This window comes from Balaenoptera acutorostrata, chromosome 1, assembly GCF_949987535.1.
Source record: "Balaenoptera acutorostrata chromosome 1, mBalAcu1.1, whole genome shotgun sequence".
NCBI classification, from domain to species: domain Eukaryota; kingdom Metazoa; phylum Chordata; class Mammalia; order Artiodactyla; family Balaenopteridae; genus Balaenoptera; species Balaenoptera acutorostrata.
Window position 1 is genome coordinate 14,974,778 of NC_080064.1, and position 20,983 is coordinate 14,995,760.

The 20,983-nt window shown below is 56.5% G+C and overlaps 1 protein-coding gene across 2 annotated transcripts in view; it reads right to left on the reverse strand.

Annotated features, from left to right (window-relative positions):
• Positions 1-3,387: 3,387 nt before the first annotated feature.
• CAPZB (capping actin protein of muscle Z-line subunit beta) overlaps positions 3,388-20,983 on the reverse strand; it is a 137,501-nt gene continuing 119,905 nt past the window's right edge. Inside the window, exons 7-10 of one of the 2 annotated variants that reach the window (XM_057546962.1) lie at positions 9,362-9,427; positions 8,578-8,654; positions 6,999-7,111; positions 3,388-4,237 (exon numbers count right to left, since the gene is read on the reverse strand). In XM_057546962.1, coding sequence (XP_057402945.1) covers positions 7,009-7,111; positions 8,578-8,654; positions 9,362-9,427 — 246 coding nt within the window. In that variant the 3' untranslated portion in view covers positions 3,388-4,237; positions 6,999-7,008. The remainder of the gene's footprint in view (positions 4,238-6,998; positions 7,112-8,577; positions 8,655-9,361; positions 9,428-20,983) is intronic. The other variant, XM_057546967.1, reaches the window with a different exon arrangement.

The following is a 20,983-nucleotide window of genomic DNA, read 5'->3' on the forward strand; positions in this document are numbered from 1 at the left end:
GGGGTCCCGGAGGTGCAAGGTCCCGGGTGGACTTCCTTTCTCCCCTGGCTGCAGGCAAGCGTTGGTAGGGGCTTCACCTCTAGGTGTGGCCTGAAGGGACGAGAGCCTTCCTCTCGCTTGAAGCGTGGACTTAGCATTTTGGTTTCAGGCCCAGGCTCTGCACTTACCAGTTGCCCTGGTAACTGGTACAGGAGGATTTCTCCCTCAGGACCCACACGGGGAGCAGGAGGCTGGGCCAGTCACCCCCAAAGATCCCTGCCTTGACGGCTTACATGTTAGCTTTTTTTTTTTTCTTTTTTAATTAATTTATTTATTTGGCTGCATTGGGTCTCTGTTGCTGCACGCGGGCTTTTCTCTAGTTGCGGCGAGTGGGGGCTATTCTTCGTTGCGGTGCGCGGGCTTCTCATTGCGGTGGCCTCTCGTTGCAGAGCACGGGCTCTGGGTGTGCGGGCTTCAGTAGTTGTGGCACGTGGGCTCAGCAGTTGTGGCTCGCGGGCTGTAGAGCGCAGGCTCAGTAGTTGTGGCACACGGGCTTAGTTGCTCCACGACATGTGGGATCTTCCCGGACCAGGGCTTGAACCCGTGTCCCCTGCATTGGCAGACGGATTCCTAACCACTGTGCCACCAGGGAAGTCCCTTAGCTATTTTTTTTAAAATATTTGTTTATTTATTTATTTATGGCTGTGTTGGGTCTTCGTTTCTGTGCGAGGGCTTTCTCTAGTTGTGGCAAGCGGGGGCCACTCTTCATCGCGGTGCGCGGGCCTCTCACTATCGCGGCCTCTCTTGTTGCGGAGCACAGGCTCCAGACGCTCGGGCTCAGTAATTGTGGCTCACGGGCCCAGCTGCTCTGCAGCACGTGGGATCTTCCCAGACCAGGGCTCGAACCCACGTCCCCTGCACTGGCAGGCAGATTCTCAACCACTGTGCCACCAGGGAAGCCCCCTTAGCTATTTTTTTAAAAAAAATATTTTAATTTTATTGGAGTATAGTTGGTTTACAATGTCGTGTTAGTTTCAGGTGTACAGCAAAGTGATTGTTATACATGTACATTCTTTTTTTAGATTCTTTTCTCATATAGGTTATCACAGAATATTAAAGAGAGTTCCCTGTGCTATACAGTAGGTCCTTGTTGGTTATGTCTTTTTTTTTTTTTTATTAGCACCTTTAATTATTATTTATTTATTTATTTTGGCTGTGTTGTGTCTTCGTTTCTGTGCGAGGGCTTCCTCTAGTTGCGGCAAGCGGGGGCCACTCTTCATCGCGGTGTGCAGGCCTCTCACTATCGTGGCCTCTCGTTGCGGAGCACAGGCTCCAGACACGCAGACTCAGTAGTTGTGGCTCACGGGCCCGGTTGCTCCGCAGCATGTGGGATCTTCCCAGACCAGGGCTCGAACCCGTGTCCCCTGCATTGGTAGGCAGATTCTCAACCACTGCGCCACCAGGGAAGCCCGGTTATGTCTTATGTATAGTAGTATGGTGTATGTTCACCCCAAGCTCCTGACCTCCCCTTCGGTAACTGTTAAGTTTGTTTTCGATATCTTTAAGTCTGTTTGTTTTGTAAGTTCATTTGCACCTTTTTTAAAGTTAGATTCCACATGAGTGATAGCATATGGTATTTGTCTACGTGTTAGCTATTGAATGAGATGCCATCTATGAAAATGCCTGGGGCACCCCAAACCTCAGGGTGGGGGGCAGGCAGGTGGCATCTACGAAGAAGGACTAGCCCACAGACCCATCCTCAGTGCCCGGCCCCAGGCCCTCCCAGCCCAGGGTCCCCTTGGTTACTTAGCGAACCTGCGTTTTTGTTTTTTTTTTCTGCCACTCGTGGCATGTGGGATCTTAGTTCCATCTTAGTTCCAGGCTGCATATCCCAGTGGGAGCAGGCTGTCTGCCTCTGCTTGTTCTGAGGCTTCAGAGCAAAGGCCGCCCCCAGGTCCAGCGACTGGCTGAGCAGATGCTGGACACAGGTGCCCTTTTTCTTCCAACCTCTTCAGGGCTCACGGGTTACCAGGAGCAGAAGCCCACTCGCTAAGCAAGCAGCAGAGGCTCTTGGCCGGGTGTGGGCTCACAGGAGGGAAGGTTAAGAGGTGAGCCATCGGTGTCTGGAAGGACAGGCACCACAGCTCCGCGAACCATTCCTGGTGGGAATGAAATGGCACTGTTTCAGCATCAGTCTCTCAAGAGAGAGCATGGTAACTGGCCTACTGTGGGTCACCGGTGGGGATGAGGGAACGCCATGGCCACACTGCGCCGAGGCTGCGGGGAGTGGGGTGGCACCAGAGAAGGAAGAGGGGCCGTGAACAGGTCCACAAGGCCTACGCCACCCCTCGGGCGGGTAGGGTCCCACAGAGCAGGGAAAGGACCAGCTGGGAGGTGGCCCCGAGCCAGGGGCACACCTCTTCCGCCACTTGGGTCCGCCTGCCCCTCACTGAGGAAACCCGGTCTCAGGGCCCAGTGTCCCTAATCTCACTGGGCTGACTTAGCACCAACAAAAGACAGCAGTGATGGCTCTCCCAGTGATGGAAGATTTTAGAAGGAAGAGTAAGAGCAGGCCTGGCATACGTCACAGTCACAATTTCTGGCTTCCAATTGTTATTTTGGTCACGTGATCGAACATCTGATAGAAATGAACTCATTTATCTGTGCCAAGCACTCTGCTACCACGAGCCCATGAGGATGTCATTTCCATTGTACACGTGTGGAGAAGGGCTCTGGGTCCACTGACAGAGCTCTGGCCTTCACCTGTCCGCCTCCCTCAGCTTCTCCATCTGAAGGTCCTTGAAAGGAACTGCGCGCAGGTGTCTCTGCCGTTCCCCGTCTCTATCTCAGGGGTGCTCTGCACTCAGTGAAGATGTACCCCATCTGGGAGCTTTCTCATCAGACCACACAGAGGAGCTGGCCCCAAGGATTCGGGAACAGGCGTGTCAGGGACCCAGGTACCTCAAACCAGAGGGGCTTTGCCGGGGTGTGGGCCCTACTGCCCTGCCACAGCTGCCCTGCCGTCAGCCTGGAGGGCACGGACTGAAGCTTGGAGGGACCTTGGGCACGTTAACCCCAACCTGTTTCCCCACGTCACCCAGGGCTGTGAAGATGGCGTGGGACGAGTGCGGACATGCCTGCACAGAGCAGGTGTTTGCTGAAATGAAAGGGGAGGCGGGGGAGAGCCCCCATCCCATCACACCTGATGACGGGACGGCCCCAGCTGTTCAGGACAGGTGGGGCGGGGTCTGCGCGGAGCGGAGGCCCAGAGAAGCGGCTGGGGATTTGCAAGGACCCCCCTGCTCGCTCACCATGTGGGCCCCACGCCCCCATTGGGGTCAGCCCTCCCAGCCGAGCTCACACATGCTTGGACAGCGAGGCAGGCGAGAAAGAACACAAGGCCAGTGCTAACTGCATCCCAGTTTCTTTTTATTTTTTTTGTTCTTTTTTTCTTTTTTTTTTTTTAAGTATGGAAGCTCAAGTATAAGATGTAGATTTTTTTTTTAAGCTTTACAAAAAAACAAAATAAAACAAAAACTCCTTTTGCATTCCATAAAAATTGACAGAAAAGCACCTGGCCAGAAGAGCAGGACGGTCCGCAGGTCCCCGCCCCCCACCGTGTGGTCTCCGCGGGACAGGGGCCAGGCTTGCGGGACGACGCTGAGGGCCACCTCTCCTCTCTCCCAGAGCTGTCCCCTGTCCCCGCCGACCCCCAACCCCAAGCAACTCCCAAACACACGTGGAATCAGATTTCCAGTTTTTCTTCTATCTTTCACACACCACAGTTATTTCATAAAATTTTTTTGTTTTACATTTTTTACACCAATGTAACAAAAGGGTGGGAGGGAAGGGAGGCAGACAGACAGTGTATTTTATGCCTATAAAGGGGTGGTGGTGGAGAGACGGGGGGCCGGGGCAAACAGAAAACATGGTTTCTATGGAAATACCGAGTTTTGATAGCAAAATATGGTGGGAAGTAGGCCTCAGAGACAAGAAGGGTGTTTATAGGGTTTATTCTCAGGGAGAGATGGTGCTGTGCAGTGGTGATGCAAGTTGTTGTGTGACCTGGGGGGCAGAGGGAAGGGACGAGGGAGGGAGCAGAAAACGAGTTTCTAAGAAAGGAATCTAATGAGCGCACGGCGGCGTGTCCGGTTAGTGGGAAGAAGAGGCTTAACACTGCTGCTTTCTCTTCAAAGCCTCCACCAGGTCGTTCTTAAGAGCTTCTTGTTTTGATTTGTCTGCAAAAGTCTGCACAGACCTGCCCGGGGAGAAGAACTGTCATTAGCAGGCTGAACAGGAAGAGTGTAGCCCTGCCCGTGCGTCCAGGGCGAGGGGCCGGGTCACTGGACTGGGTGCCCCCGGCCCCCGCCCCCGATCCTCTGGGAGTGCGAGCTGCAAGCTGTGCAGAGGGGGCAGAGGGGCCCAGAGCCTGAGGCCGGCCCCGCAGGGGAGGCCACGGCCCACCTCTGCACCAGGCTGGGCGTGACCTGGACGCTGGGCACAGGTCCCAATGTCAGCCTGGACCAGAAGTGGGCCTCCAAGCACGACACAGCAGAGACCGTCTGTGCTTCAGCTCAGCTGTAGACTCAGGCCAGAGGCCGAGAGATAAGGACCCCGTTACAAAGCACGGGGTGCAAGGCTGGCCACCCAGTGAGCGTTAAGAACCAGCACCTCGGACGTCTGAGCCCGCTGCCTGGGCAGCACCTGCGGGCAGGCACTTTCAGGCTTCTGCGAGGCACCATCAGCTGTTAACTTGGCCAAGAAAATCCCTCAGCCTGAACTTCAAGAGGCAGGAAGGGACAGGTAAAGTGGCCCTGGGTCGCTGCTGTCAAATCCTGAATTTGTGGGGAAATGTTCACGGGAGTGCACTTACGCACAGGTTAGAGCGAACAACAGCTAACCTTTGTAGAGGTTGTACAATTTACAGAGTGCTTCTCACGCACACTTCACTCTCACAAGCATCCTGGAGGGGTCTGAGCATTATTCCCAATTTACAGATGAGGAAACTGAGGCTCAGAGAAATGCTCCCGGCAATGACCTTAATGATCACTTTGTCAGATTTCCTCGATGTGTGGGTTAACCAGGAACTTACTATTTATAAGCTTCCTAACAGTTTCAAAGCAGTGGAAAGAAAGAGTGGAAGGCTGCCTTGCAGGAATGCTGTGGAGCCCCGGGAATGTCACGTTTGACACGCACTGGCCGTGAAACAGAATGGGAAGGAGAGACCAAAAAATAATCCCCCAGCGCCGAATATGGGTGAAATACAATGAAGTAGGACCCAAGAGCATCCCACGTGGAATTCTGGCTACTGAGTCCTAGAAACATCATGGGAAGTGCCCTCAGGATGGTAAAGAAGGAGGCAGAGACAAGGCTTTGAAAGAGTCTATGTGCAACTACAAAAATTCCCATGAGAAATGCTGACATTTTTGGTTGATGCGGCTGAATACACGTTTCTGAGTATTTGCTCTGCCGTGCTCTGTGACGGCCAAAGGAAGGGTCAGGCACCAGCCCTGGTGGCCCTCGGGCTGCAAACCTCAGCCAGCGCACCACAGGCTTCTGGAAAGCTCCCAATGGGAGGCTAACTTCCCCAGTGGGAGGATGCGGTGGGCGAAGTGGTGGCTCCCACGGCACCCCGGCCCGAGTGGGTGCGGGCTCTTCTGGGAAGGAGCACGCCAGGCCTGGGCTGTACCCAGCCCCCCGCTACCCCCACAAAGGAGAAATTTCCAGAGTTAGAACCAGGTAAGAAACAGCAGGTTAGGCTTGGAACGGCTGGAGGTGTAAGGAGCAGGGCACTCGTTTAGGGAAAGGAGCTGGGGAAGGTCACTGCCAAGCAACTCGGAACCAAGGCCTGCAGGTGGGAAGGAGGGTCTGTCCTGGACAGAAGGCGCCAGGCTGCCCACTGCTGCAGGGGGTCCATATCAGAAAGCCTCCAGTGGGTGGCCACAGGACTGGCCGAGGTGAGGGATCCAGAAGATTCTAGACCCACCCTAAAAGCTGAGGGGCTGGAGAGAAAGCTGCACTACATGGAATGCCTTAAAAGGGGGTTTCTTAATGCTCTGATGGGCGTGTGACGGTCCGAGCATGAGGCTGGAGGCTGACAGATGCCCCAGGCCTGACGCTGGCGCACACGCAGACCAGACTGTGCGGCGGTCCCACGGCTGCAGAAGAGCCGCTCCGCCTGGTTACACAGGTGCCCCACCTCCATCCCCCCCACCGGGCCTCTGCCGGGTCAGGGTCTCCGAGTCCAGCCCCTGGGCCTGGGAAGAAGCCCCTAAGCCCAGGCTCTACAGCCCTGCCCAGCTGGGTTTCCAAACGCCTCTTATTAAAATCAGTTTCCCTCCTCCTCTCCGGGGATGCTGACTGCTTTCACACATCTGTATCTGTCACTAGCTCAAGCCATGGTCCTCGGCCATTGTCTACAGCCAGACTACTTCCCCTCCATCGGCGTAAGGCATTTAGGAGGACAGCTGAGCTCGCCAGGGGCAGAGGGTTATGCCGGTCCCGGCGGCTCCAGCGGCACCCGGTCTTGGGGGCACCAGGCCCAGCCCAGGGATTACAGCCCCACTCTGTGTCCCATCCTCAGACTCAGGGCGATACACCGTCCCCTTTTAGGTCGGCTAGCCCCAGTCAATCTCCCACTGAGAAGGGGGCTCATTTGGCTTCTGGGATCCTTGGTGGACAGCTGGCGGAGCCCCGGCTGCACACACAGCAGAGAGGCCGCCAAAGCCGCCGGCTGAGCGGGAACCACTGGGAGCGGCGCAGGCGAGCGGCTCCTGCCGGAGAGGCGACGGTGATGCCCGGCCGGCCCGCCCTCACACGCAGCCCCGCCCAGAGTGCAAAGCACACACACCGCAGGCGTGATGCAGGTCCGTGTAACGCGGGGCGAGTCTGCACGTTAAGGGGGCTGCTCCCAGCCGAGCGGACACGGGGTTAGTGGTGTTTAAGGGTCCGGCGGGGTCTCGGCGGGTTGGTGAGTCCTGTTTAGTGGGGCGGGCGCTCAGGCCTCTCAGGCAGGGTACCTGGAGCGGCTTAATTATCAGGCTGGATGTGGATCTGGCGCTGCGTCAGCACTTGGGAAAGCTCCCTCTGCAGCTGCAGGAACTTGGGGTTGTCGGGGATAACGTCAACAGATCTACAGAGAGTGTGCAGAGGTGAGTGCAGCGGGAGGGGGAGGACGGGACCCAGGAGCACAGGGGGCGACAGCTGAGAGGAAGTGCAGGGGACACACAGGCAGAAGAGAGAGGGGAGCGTCACCAAGGCCGCTGCCGCTCGGGGGCTGTGGTGGGGAGGTTCTGGCCGCGGGGCTCTTGCGGGCGGCGGTCACGGTTTTCAGGGGCTCAGACCACCACCCCGCAGGCTCTCTGCGGCTTTCTCCGATTTTTCAGCCACCGCCCGGGGACCCTGCAGGCCAGGCGGGTGCGTGGCTGGCTCAGGGGCCCCAGGCCAGGAAGCTCTGGGCAGAGATGACTTATGAGGCCCCAGGCTCAGCAGCCAGAAGAGAGCAACGCTCTGGGGGTGGAATAAAACCCACCGGGGGCCAGACCACGTTCCCCACAGGCAGGGAGGAAATCAGAAAGATGATGAGTCCAAAGTGGGCCCACTCTTTTAAAACTCTATGAGTGAAAGACTAAAACATCTGTCTCCTGGACAGATTCACAAACCAGAGCTGCTTCCTGCCTCTCCTTGTTCCCAAAGGAGAGATGTGTCCACAGTGGGGGATTAGAGGGCTGGAAGCCAAGGGCAGAGCAGCAGCCCCTGGACTCGCGTGGTGGTGTAGGGCCGCACGCCGGCCTCCATCCCACCCCCTCCCTTCGGCTGCCCTGCTCCTGGACGGGCGGAGGGCCACTGGGAGGAGTCCCTGGTCGAAGGTCACACGGCTCTGGCTGACAGAGGCTGCATGAGATCCCGGCCTCCCGACTCCAAGGCCCGTCTCGCTCCACAGCGGCCTCCACTGCCCCCAAAGGGGCTCTGGCCTCCTACCCTGCCCACCATGACCCTGAGGACCCAGCGAGCCCCTGAGCCCCCTTTGGCCTTCACTTGGGCCGACGCTGAAGAACTGAGGGCACAAGACGTGTGGGGAGGGGCAGCCAACAGCCCTGAGAGGACCCCAGGGTGGCGGGTCCCTCTCCAGAAAGCAGCAGGTCGGGGGGCTCTTTCTGTGGGATACTCTGCTGCCCTGGAAACCAGCCAACCAGAGGCCAGTGGTGTCATGTCCTCCTGCGTCTTAGGGTCTGATCTGGAGGTATCCTCAGGCCCAGGAGCCAAAGGGGCCGGGCAGGTTCTTTAGGTGGGACTCAGGCTGAGGGACCGAGAGGTGACTCCAGGGACAAGGGCACCGATATTGTTAAGGTGAATGGGCCCCAGGAAAACAAAAATGGTGCAAGTCTACTCTGATTCCCACATCTATCCTGAGTACACACTCTGTATGCCGGGCTTTACCTTGCAAAATCTGCATTAACAACCCTATAAGGAGGATACCTCAGCCCTGGTTTACAAAGGAGGAAACAGAGGCCCAAGGCCATAGAGCTCTTAAGCAGTGACCCAGGATTCAAATCCACATCTTTCTGGTTCCGAAGCCCGTGCTTTGGGGTACATTACCTTAGCCCATTAACGATGTCCTTTGTTTTTCCAAAGTAGATCTCATTCAGCGTACTCCTGATTTTATTTTCCATGTCCTGGAAAAGGAGGCCGGTGAGACTGACGGGAACGCCCTCCCTCCTCCCGCCCCGCACCCCTGCAGTCCCTGCCGTGACCGCAGGGTGGAGGCACGTTGAGTGCGCCAAAGCCGGCGAGGGAGCTGCACGGCCAAGACCGCGCGTGTCACGGGTGCTCTGAGCGCCTCCCCATCCTGGCGCCCAGGACACCAATACCAGGTCCCGGTGTCCCAGGCTGACCCTCACTGGGAGCTGGCCCACCCCGCCCGACCACCCGCCAGCCCTCCCCCCAGCTCTGTGAACAACCCTGTGCAGCTGGAGAGCACCCCCTTCTTCCAGGTGGCGTGGGGAAGGGGGAGCTGAGGTGCAGCTCAAGCTCCTCCTCCAGAGCCCACTGGTGTTCCCGGGATCTGCTTCCCGTCTGAGCTCAGGTCTCCGCTCGCACCCACTGGAATGGGGGAGACAGGACTTAGGGCCTCCTGAGCTGAGTCTTCTGGGTGCACGTACTTGGGGGACAGTAGAGGGGGTGCCTCTGGAGCTGGGCCCTGCTTGCGTCCCGATCAGAAGGCTCAGGAAACAAGAGGCCAGGGCAAAACATGAGAAATGCGCTGCTGGCGGCTGTGGAGTTGCGAGGGAGCAGCAAGGGAGGCCAGCAGCCGGCAGCCGGGCTCCAGGGGCGAACATCCCGTGCGGTGGAGGCGAACCGCGGCAGCAGGAGGCCCACTCACCTCGACCAGGCGCCCGATGTTGGCTATGTGCGGGGAGCAGTCGCTCACGGTTTCATCCTTCTCCATCTGCAAGAGACAGAAATGTTCCTCTCGGTCAGAGAGCCGGGTGAGGGCGCAGGGCCTGTTCTCCCTGCTGGCAGGGCCGGGGCCAGCTGGCGGGGGTTGAAGGCCACTTTTCCAGTGAGGGAGCCCCAGCACAAAGCAACCCAAGTTTCAGGTCGCAGACAGTCCAGCCGGCAGAAGCCCCGAGGCCCCGTTTCCAGGGGAGAGTCTTGTTCCGCCCTGTGGAGCACACCCCACCTCCACCTCCACAGCCCACAGCAGGGAGGGCGCAGGTGACCACCCCTGCCAGGCACAGGCTCAGCTTGGGGCCTGATGTCGCAGATGAGCCCCCAAAGTGCCATGCCGCTGCCGTGCCTGCGTGGCAGTTACGGAGGGAGGGACCGGCAACCCGGGTGTCAGGAGACTCCGAGGCTCAGACAGATGGGGTGACCCGCCCAAGGTCACACGGGGAGTGACAGCAGAGCCCGGGTCAAAGCCATGCTTACTTCCAAGCCTGCATTCCTTCTACTCTGTGAGGCTGCAGGGCCGGCCGAGTGACCGTGTGGAACTTGAACAAGAGAATCTCAATCTGCATCCCTGGTTACGACAGAGGGGGTTTTAGAGGAGGTGGGACCCAGCGAGCCAGTTCTGGCCCAGTGATCAGTACTCGGAGTATTAAAAGGAAAGGGGGCAGGGAGGGGAGAAGGCACTGATGACCCTGACACGAGCACTGAGTCATGACGCACGCAGAGCTCTCCCCCAACTTCCGCCCTATGTTTAAGGCTTACTTCCCTCACAAGATTATACATTCCTTAAGGGCAGATGTATGCACCTGTTTTACACTTCACAGGTGCCTAGCAGAGTGCTAAGTGCATAAACGCTGTTTAAACCGAGTGGAAGCGTAGCTACGGTCACCACTCTTATTTTATTTATTTAGAAAGATTTATTTATTATTAATTAATTTAGTTTATTTTTGGCTGTGTCGGGTCTCAGTTGCGGCACGGGGGCTCTTCGTTGCAGCACGCGGGCTTCTCTCTAGTTGTGGCGCGCGCAGGCTCCAGGGTGGGTGGGCTCTGTAGTTAGCGGCACGCAGGCTCTCTAGTTGAGGCGTGCGAGCTCAGTAGTTGCAGCGTGCGGGCTTAGTTGCCCCATGGCATGTGGAATCTTAGTTCCCTGACCAGGGACTGAACCTGCGTCCCCTGCATTGTAAGGCGGATTCTTTACCACTGGACCACCAGGGAAGTCCCTCACCACTGTTACTGAAATAAAATCTGGAAGCTGAGGCAGTTTGGGGGAGAATGGATACATGTTTACGTACGGCTGAGTCGCTTTGCTGCGCACCTGGGACTATCACAACACTGTTAATCAGCTATACTCCAATATGAAATAAAAAGTTTAAAAAAAATACAAAAAAAAAATCTGGAAGCTGAAATAGGCAATCAAGAAATAGGATGAGAAGACAGGAACTGTATCAGGAAGGCTAGAGCTCAAAATGAATTCAGACTAGTGAAAAAAGCAGAGCAAAGGTGGAAGGTTAACTACCTTCAGAACCGGAAGAACAGGGCAGATGCTTGGGGTGCGTGGTGGTCTGTTTGGAGGCTAAAGGCCTCTACCCAGTCTCACCTGCTTTTACTTCTCTTACCCATTAGGGAGAGTGACTTCCAGGCCGGGAAAGGTAGAACAGACCCCGTTAGGAGGGAGACAAAGCCACAGATGGTAGGAGAGAACCAAGTCACTTTGTTTTTTTGTTTTTTTTAATATCTTTTATTTTATTACTTATTTATTTTGGCTGTGTGGGGTCTTCATTGCTGTTGGGCGGGTTTTCTCTAGTTGCGGCGAGCGGGGGCTGCTCTTCGTTGTGGTGAGCGGGCTTCTCATTGCGGTGGCTTCTCTTGTTGCGGAGCACGGGCTCTAGGCGCGCGGGATTCAGTAGTTGTGGCACGTGGGCTTTAGAGCACAGGCTCAGTAGTTGTGGTGCACAGACTTAGCTGCTCCGTGGCATGTGGGATCTTCCCGGACCAGGGCTCGAACCCGTGTCCCCTGTGTTGGCAGGTGGATTCTTAACCACTGCGCCACCAGGGAAGCCCCAAGTCACTTTAAATGATTAAGTTTCAGGGTCAGAAAAATCCGATTCTGTGACAGAGACATCCTTGAAAAGTTACGGCACACTTCAGAGGTGCCAGAACACTGGGGGAGGGCAGAGGCTGACCCCACTTCCATAACAGAAGGAAGACTGGAGTTGGAAATTAAACACTGGTTTGACACTGATCCAGACAACTATTTTTGATGGGACCGTTAAAAAAAATCATCTGCTGGCACACTTTCACATGAGATACTCCAGGAGCCAGCACGGGCTCGCCATGAACGTGACCTGCTGCGAGACTCTCCAATTTCCTACTGAGATGGGGATGCTGGGCTGCAGAACAGGGGGCTCCTCTAGGATCACATCACTGTGGCAGGTTCCCATCTAAGATCCTGTGGCCAAGGCTGGACGGCAGCCTGCTCATGTTCCCAAGGTGGCCTCCAGGGCATCTTGCAGGATTCTCTACCTGGCCCTGGGTCTACCTGTTTGTCCAGGACTTAAAGAAAGGCACAGCGCACAGGCTGCATGGGATCCTACTGCCAGCATCAAGGGTGGAGGTGACGAGAAGGGTCCTTCCAGGACCCGAGACACGGGTTGGCCGCAGACCACAGCGCTCCCTGGCGGCAGCCACCTCACTCCGCCTGGTCCTCACGAGAACTGCTTTAAACCCGAGGAAACCGAAGCTTAAAGGTGTCAGGTGCTCTGCCCAGATGACAGCCCCGTTCGACCCCGCCACCTCTGCTCCTCCTGCCCCGGTGTGCTGACTACCTTCACCAGGACAAACGCAAACCACCTACTTTGGCTCAAACATTAATCTCACCGAGAACAAGATTAGGAACAAGCCCAGTGAAGAGACTTGTGGGTTTTAGGTGATTTCAAGCTTGACAAGAATGTGATGGGACCAAAATGAAGCTATATTACTGGAGCCCAGCTCAGGGGCAGCGCGCCCCCCATCACATGACGAAGCTGCAGGGGCGAGGCCGCGTCACTTGCTGAGGGAGGCCCCTCCGTTCCGTCCCAGCCCAGCCACATCCATTGGGCTGGACGCAGTCTGGGTTTTCAGAGAGCCGTGGGCAAACTGGAGTCCTTCTGCTTAAAAGGTCTGAACACCCTGACCCCAAGAAATGGGAAAGAATGTGGATATCTCAGGCCGGGAGGGGGAGAGACTCGGGAGGTCCTGGCCATGCTCTGAGGGCCTGCTGTCCAGCAGGGGCGTGTCCGGCAATCCATGTCATTGCCAAGGGGCGACGGAGCTCTCTGTTATTATATCTGCATCTGCTCACACAGCAATGAGCCCCGGGTCCCTGCAGGTGTCTGGGGAGAAACGGGGTGGCCATGTGTCAAGATGCTACAAGAGGGGGATCCGGAGTAGAGTGATGGTCTGGAACCCACGGCCTTGCAAGGAAGGCCCTTTCTAAGTCAGGAGACTAAGTCTGAGAGCGAAGACGCCTGGTCTCTGAGAGTCTCTGAGAGCCAAGACGCCTGGCTCTGGCAAGACCGTCTGGCTGAGGACTGGCCGAACGGGAGAGACTGAGTGAGATGCTAGAATGATCGGCTGCTCTGCCCCCAACACTGGGCCCTAAGCCACCCCGGGCACTCTGGCCAGTGATCCTGGGGAGTCTTGATCCTGAGACTCAGGGGCTGCCACAAAACAGGAGGTGAGCGTGCCCACCGACTTCAAAGTGAAGCCACTCCCCACCGTTTCAGGTGGATGAGCACCCCACCCTGGGCGGCGCCGTGGCGTGTGCGGGACATGCCGGGCCCCGAGCAAAACCCTGCGGCCACGACAACTGGAGCGTGTGCGCGTTGAACAGGGGCTGGGACCGCGCTCCGCCCTGAGGAAGGACGGCGCTTGCCCACCCATTCTTTTTTTTTTTTTTTAAAGAAATTCACGTTCTTTTATTTATTTATTTATGACTGTGTTGAGTCTTCGTTTCTGTGCGAGGGCTTTCTCCAGTTGCGGCGAGTGGGGACCACTCTTCATCGCGGTACGCGGGCCTCTCACTGTCGCGGCCTCTCTTGTTGCGGAGCACAGGCTCCAGACGCGCAGGCTCAGTAATTGTGGCTCACGGGCCCAGTTGCTCCGTGGCATGTGGGATCTTCCCAGACCGGGGCTCGAACCCGTGTCCCCTGCATTGGCAGGCAGATTCTCAACCACTGCGCCACCACGGAAGCCCCCCCACCCATTCTTAAAAGGCATTTTTGGACACCGACACGCTGGCACTGAGTGTCCTCTCCTCCCACGTGGAAGAGGTTTCTGTGCCCGACCAGACGGCAGCTCAGGGCTGCTCTTCCGGGCAAGGAGAGGCCTGGGGGGTCTGACCCAAATGAATTACGTCCTCCCACAAACCGGCCTCTCCGCCTCCCCAGCTCCACGCAGACGGCAGACTCCTGGCAACCCCAGGGAAGCAGTGAGGCCCTGAAGCTCAGTGAGGGCCCCATTTTAAACGCGCACCAACCACCCAAAGTTGAGGCCAGAACTGGTGGCAAAGGGCTCAGGGCCATCAGGGAAGCAAAGTCACATCAGATATCCGACCTCTTGGGTATCACCTCTGCTTCAGAATCAAGAGCCATCCTCCAACAAAGGAAAAGGCTGGAACTGCTGGGCGCTCAAAGATAAAAGAGGTCTGGGCATAGGGGCCAGGGCGGGTGAGCCTCCCCCAGGGAGGACACCAGGGGCCACGAAGCTTGAGGCAGGGAATCTGAGCCCAAGGCAAAGGCCCAGCAGGGCCCGGGGGGAGGGAAGGAAGAGGGTGGGCTGGGGTCGGGGCAGAGGCCCAGCACACAGACATGTCTCCACGGCCCCCCCTGCCCACACCCCTGCCGACTCCCTTCACACCTGGTCAGGGTCAGCTCGCTGGCAAAGCTGACCCGCCAAAAATGGAACTATTTTTGCATTGCAGGTATTAGTACATCCTTATAAAAGGGGCTGCCAGAGGAAAACACTTTTATGTGCTGTGGTCGCACAGATGTTCCACAAGGTGGTTCCAGCCGAGCCTGGAGCCAGAGCCCCGCCCGCCTGTCCCCATCAAGCACCTCGGCTCCTCTCCGCGGCCCGGCGACGTGGAGGACACGGGCGAGTGTGTAGAAAGCAGGCCGTTTTCCTCAAAAGGGAAAACGTGAGCAGAGTGCCGTGCGGCACTTGCCAGTGAGCAGAGCCCGGAGGGTGGGGACCTGCAGGAAGCCAGCCTCGTCTAACGGCTCCTGCTCTGGAGCCCTGCGGGGCGAGGGCTTTCCTTGCCTCTGCACTGCGCTGAAGAACCTAATATGTGCACCAGGCCCAGAACGGTGCCTGGCTGAACGGCAGCTCCGTTCCCGGGACTCTCCCCGGCCTGGCTCCTCCTACTTACTGGGCTGTGCTCCGGGTCAGAGCGGGGCTGTGAGGCCAGGACTTAACATGCTGTCAAGCCAGAAGACAGTGGTCAGACAGCCTCTCAAGGAAGGTTCGGTTTGCCCAGTTTAGGAAAAATTTAACTGAGCCTAAAACTGTATACATTCTAGAAGATGGAAAAGTCTCTGCTTGCGTGATAGGTGGTAATAGCAGTACAGCTATTATTTATTGGGCATAACCCATATGTCAAAATGTTTTTTTATTTCTGCTCTACAACAATCTTGCCAAATGGGCATTATTAAGCTCGATGGTGAAAGTGCTGAATTTCAGAGAAGGGAAGCGGTTCGTCCAGGTCACACAGCTGGCAAGAGACTGGGCTAGAATCTGAACCAAGGTCTGGATGATTCCAAAACCTGTTTTCTTCCAGGAGACTTCTCCATTTTCTCAACTTCATCCACGTTCTTTACCGGAAAACTCAAGGACAAACCGCAGTCCAGGGCTCAGAAATTCCGAGCAGTTTCATCCCTGCCTCATCCGCCTGCCTTCCCCCCAACCCTTCCCTTCCTCGGAGCAGCTGCTCCGTTCCTTGCCTGCCCAACCTTCCTAGCGGGGGATGGGCACAGGGAGGCAGCCTCACACCAGCAGCTTTCCCTCTAGACCAGGCTGGGTCATTCCGCCCCAGGTCACCGGACGTAAACCAAAGCATCCCTAGAAGCCACGCCACTCAAGTCTCTCCACCCCTGAACCCAGGAACCTTAGGGAACAAGGGAGCAGCTGGAGCTGGGCCTCCCCGGGTGAGAAAGTCCTCCCTGAACCACCCCGAGTTTGGCCCGGACCCCTCTGTTCCCCACATCTGGAGGGAAGGCCATGGGCTCTTCCCCCTGCAACAGTTGCCGCCTTGCCTGACTGCCAAGCGCGAGTCAAAGAGGATTTCCCTGCCTTGACACGCGGGCAAGTGCCTCTGCTGGAGTCTCACTGCTCGAAGATACATCACAAGGGAGCCCGGTGCTGAGCCGGGGGGAGAGCTCGCCTTCCGAGTGTCCGCCCTAATCTCCCAGCTCCACAGGACATTCCACCTCTGTTTCTAAATATTTAGAGTCGGAAAAAAATGTCAAATGAACATCTGCAGGGCCCGGCCCCAGGCTGGAAACCTTGGATCTCTTTCCCGAGATTCACAGTCTTGCCTCTTTCCCACGCCTCCAGTTGTCACACAGAAGTGACCTCTCAGCGCAACTTCCTTTTCAGCACGTTGGTACTTGGCCTGCGGAAAGCAGCCTTCCCACCGGGGCCCAGGTGGCAGCTGCCGCCCTCCTGCCCTCAAGGATTGGCCGTGGTGAGCCTCTGCGAAGATGGCCCTCACCTTGCCTCCCACAGCTGCAGGGATCTGCCAAAACACTTTCTCTGCTTGCTTTCCAGGGACGTCCCTAAGAGACATCTTTTGGCGGGGGCGGGGGAACAAAAGGCCGGAGTGGAGGAGATGGGTGAGGGCACCTTGGTCTGAGCCCCTGGGGCATCTCCACAGCCGGCAGGTCACAACGAGGTGTGAAATGCAGCTCCAGTACATTTACCAAGAGCGGTAAGAAAGTCAGTGAGGGGAGCTTCCCTGGTGGCGCAGTGGTTAAGAATCCGCCTGCCAATGCAGGGGACACGGGTTCGATCCCTGGTCTGGGAAGATCCCACATGCCGCGGAGCAATGAAGCCCATGCGCCACAACTGCTGAGCCTGCGCTCTAGAGCCCACGAGCCACAACTACTGAAGCCCGCGTGCCTAGAGCCCGTGCTCCACAACAAGAGAAGCCACCACAATGAGAAGCCCGCGCACCGCAACGAAGAGTAGCCCCCGCTCGCCTCACCTACAGAAAGCCTGCGCAGCAACGAAGACCCAACACAGCCAAAAAAAAAAAAAAAAAGTCGGTGAGGGCGCCTTGATGGAGGCAAAGCCTGGGGAGCCAGGGAAAGGGACTCCTGGGGAAAAATTCCGCCAAGCCCAAGCCATGGCCCTTCCCAGGACAGGCACAGGAAGCAGGAAAGTGGGGGAGCCCTGGGCATCGTGCCAGAGAAGGGTGGCCCCGGCCTATGCAGCTGCGGGGTGGCCAGTATGAGCTGGATGGAAACGGGAGAGCTGGGAGCCCTCGGCCTGGCTGGGTGCTCCCGACCGCTGGCTAGGACGGCTGCCAGGGTCGGGGCCTGGCACTGTGGGCCTGGTGAGATGGCCCCTTCCCTCCTGACACACGTGGGGAAGGTGTGAGTGTGCAAGTGAGTGTGGGGCTGCCACGACGCCAGGGTCACAGCAAGTACCGCTTACTGGAGGAACTCGAGCGAGGAAGACCCACCTGAGCCCAGCGCTCACACCCTGGGGTCACCCCAAGACGTCTCCAACCCGTCCCTCCTCTACTCCTCCTGCCTCTGCCCTTCCTCGTTATTTCCTGCCTTGAGGCTCCTTCACTGACCACCCGGCCACAGGCTAGTCACTGCAGCCGCTGCCGGGGCCATCTTCTGAAGACACAAATCTGATCAGATCAGTTGACTACTTAAAAAATCTTAAAGCCCTCCGCACTACCTGTGGTGGTGAAGGCGTCTCATGTGGTCACTTGGGCTCCTGCAAGAGGCACCCAAAGCGTGGCGCTCCAGAGCACGCTCCAGGGAGGCCTGGCGCCTCCACTGGACTCTGCAGTTCTGGCCCCGCTCGCGGGGCCTGTCTCTGGGGCCACTGGTCCACTGCCGCTGCCCACGCTGCCTGCTCGAGGGGCTGCCAACGGAATGTTCCTGGGCGCCCACAGGGCAGTGTCCTGTTTACACTGAGCCAACTGCTCAATGCATTTCTGTGCAAATGCTTACTGAGCATCTCTTAAATGTCAGGCCTACAGATAGGGGACAGATTAAGACCAAAAAAATGCAGTGTGGCAGAATGCAGCTTTCTTTTTCTTCTAGGCAGACAAACCTGGGTTCACATCCCGGCTCTGCCTGCTACTTAGGTAAGTCACCACAGCAAATTACTTAATAGCCTGAACCTCAGTTTCCTCACCTGCTAAATGGGAGTGATAACTCTATGCTGTTGACAACCCAATCAACAGAGACAGCCCACATTACCACACGTGTTCACTCTTGACCACTGATTTGCTCAGCTTTCCTGGAACCCCTTCGCTTCCCATCCAAGAGAACCAGAGATGTTTTCCCAAGGCTCATCTGGGACAAACAGCTAAACCCGCCAACCCTCATTTCCCCTGTATGCGCAGAAGCTACGCATCATTAACTTAGATTTGTCACCCTCATTGCTTCCCTGCCCCTCCTTTTGCAGTTACTTACTTTGGAAACCAGCCCCAGATTTAATGCACCTCAGATGAGTTACGCGACCGGCCGCAAGGATGATGACAGAAGCATGAATTTCCTCATGAAAGCCCAAGAGCACAGGCAATCCAAACAGGCCCGCGGGCCAGCGCGGTGCGCTGAGGACAGCCACTCATCAGGCCTGCGTTTGGCTTGGCAGCGGGCGCTGCTCACAGCAAGCCCGGACCCTGGCCGTGGGCTGACAGCTCTGATTTAAACTATTAGCAAGGCTGAGGATTAAGTATTTGTCCAGGTCACTGTAAACCGGGTGGAATTATAAACAGTTCGGAGCGGTAAGTGATGCAGGAAACAGTCTCCGGATACGGGTTTAGGATTTTCCACCACTCCCCAGGTGGCAGGGTGTCGGGGAGGACGGCTGTGAGAGAGCCAGCTGCCTGGGGTTCGGCGGCCCCTCCCTGGTCAGTGGTTCCTGGAAGACAAGGGCCCAGTTCCACGCAAAAGGAGGGTCTCTGCCCAGTGAGCACTAGCCTCTGGGATGGTGTGGGGACAGCCCTGCCCAGAGGCCAGACTTCGAAGGGGACCCCTGAGATCCCTTGCGGCTCCAGGCCCTGTGACACGGCAGAGGTGGTGCAGGTTCTGCACGGAGAGTGTGAGGCTCCGACACGCGGCCCAGGCACCTGCCTTGCACTTCTACTGTTCAAGTGCACGGAGATGCTTCTGTGACTGCACTTAAAAGAGCTACTAAATGTATCCTTTCTGCCACATTTTAAAAAATTAATGGTTATAAAAAGCGTAATTATTATCTTACTGCAAAAGCCATTTTGATATTAAAAGGAATCCTCATGAAGTCAGGCACTCCCAGGATGAGGATGGCGACGGTCATCTCTGCCAAGGAAGGCTCCCTCCTGAGGCCGTTCTGAGGGATACTGCGCTGCAGCCAGCACCGGCTTCTCTGGGGCCAAGTCTCAGGCCACGCTACCCACCTGTGCTTCCTCTTCCTGTCACACAGAGGCGCCACTGCCCTGCACCGGCACAGGGTTAAGGCCTTCCCTTCGGGTGGGGCTGTTAAAAGTCCTCAACAGGACTCTTAAACAAGGGTCTTCAACCTGCTCAGAAGCTTCAAGTAGCACGTGAAGCAGAAGTGAAGACAAGTCTGCCCCGGGGGCGGCGGCACCTTCCGGTCCAAGCTCCCAGCTCACCTCACACGCCTGGAAGGGACACCTTGAAGATGGGCTGCTCATGACACCTCAGCCAAAGACGGGCAAGAGAAAGGTACACAGCAGCTGTGATACTGTGATGTATAAGAAATACACAATTTGGTCATTCGGATGACCAAAATACATTTCTCACGTACATCTGGTCTTTATCCATGGTTCCGGGCTCACAGCTCCCAAACCCTTGGAATTTCCTGGGCGATAAGAGCAATGGGAGCATCTTTTGTTATATTTGGTCTCTTGTCCTCAGTTCCTGAAATCAATCGCTTCAGGGCCATAAAGGTGAAATGGGTGCCTTGTCGCTCATAACAAGCCCCTTTCCACCACAACTGGGTTTATGTTAATGAGGTGACTTCTGGAAAGTACCTAAGCATGGGGGCTGGTTGCCAGGGGAACCAACCATAAACAGAGGGGTGGAACTTTTAGTCCTACCTCTGATTTCCAGGCAGGGGAGAAGGGCTGGAGGTTGAATCAATCACCAATTGCCAATGAGTTAATCATCATGCCTATGTAATGAAGTCTCCACAAAACCCCACGAAAGATGGGAATCAGCTTCCAGGCTGGGGAACCAAACTGCTTCCAGGGGCCCCAGAACTCCGTGAGAACGAAGCTCCTTTGTTTGAGACCTCACCCCGCGGATCTCCTCATCTGGCTGTTGATTCGTAACCTTTAAATATCCCTTGGAATAAATCTGCAATCTAATGAGTAAATGGGTTTCCTGAGTTTTGTGAGCAGCTCTAGCAAATTAATCGAACCCAAGTAGGGGGTCATGGGAACCTCTGATTTGTATCCAGTATAGGTCAGAAGCACAGGGGACAACCTGGACTTGCCACTAGCGTTGGAAGGTGTGTCTCAGGGGAGGAGGGCAGGCAGTCTTGTGGGACTGAGCCCCGGACCTGTGGGATCTGACGCTATCTCCTCCGGGTAGAGTGTCAGGCTCGTAGGTGAATTGTAGGACACCCTGCTGGTGCCTGGAGTACTGCTTGCTGGTGGCATGGGGAGCTGCCCCCCAAGACAGAATTAGGTGCAGAACCCCAAAGAGTAGCACTCGTCAAATTTTAATGTGCACATAAATTACCTGGAGAATTCTGTGAAATTTAGATCCTGATTTGGTGGGTCTGGGTAGGGCCCCAAGCTCTGTGCATTTCTGACAAGCTCTTCCATGGTGCTGACGCTGGTCCCTCCTGGACTAGACCGTGAGCAGGAAGGTTGCCTCCAGCTGCGGAGCAGAGGCTCTCAGAGAGCCCTCCTGCCTGGCCGGGCAGTTCAGGACCAGAGAGGTGGGAAACAGAGCAAAGCAACGCTCCTCACCACATCAAAGGAGCCTGAAGTGCAGAGACACGCTGAGCGCTGAGGGCGAGGAGAGAGAAGCCATGGCCAAGCCTGCAGTCACCTGGTCCTAGCACGGCAGGGAGCCGGCTGGGAAACGGCAGGCGGCGTTCAACCACAGGTGGCTCAAATGGCATCTATCTGGAAATGCGAAGCCCTGCTTAGGCGGTGAATCAGAGCTGGACAAGCTCACCCTGAAGACCAGTGCCTTATCAGACTGATGTCTCCCCCCTATGGAAGTCTTTGGTAGCCAGGCTGGAGGGCTCCAAACTTGGCCTTGAACTAATACGAAGACAGAGTCCTCTTAGTTAATGTGCAAGGAAGAAAGCCGGAAGG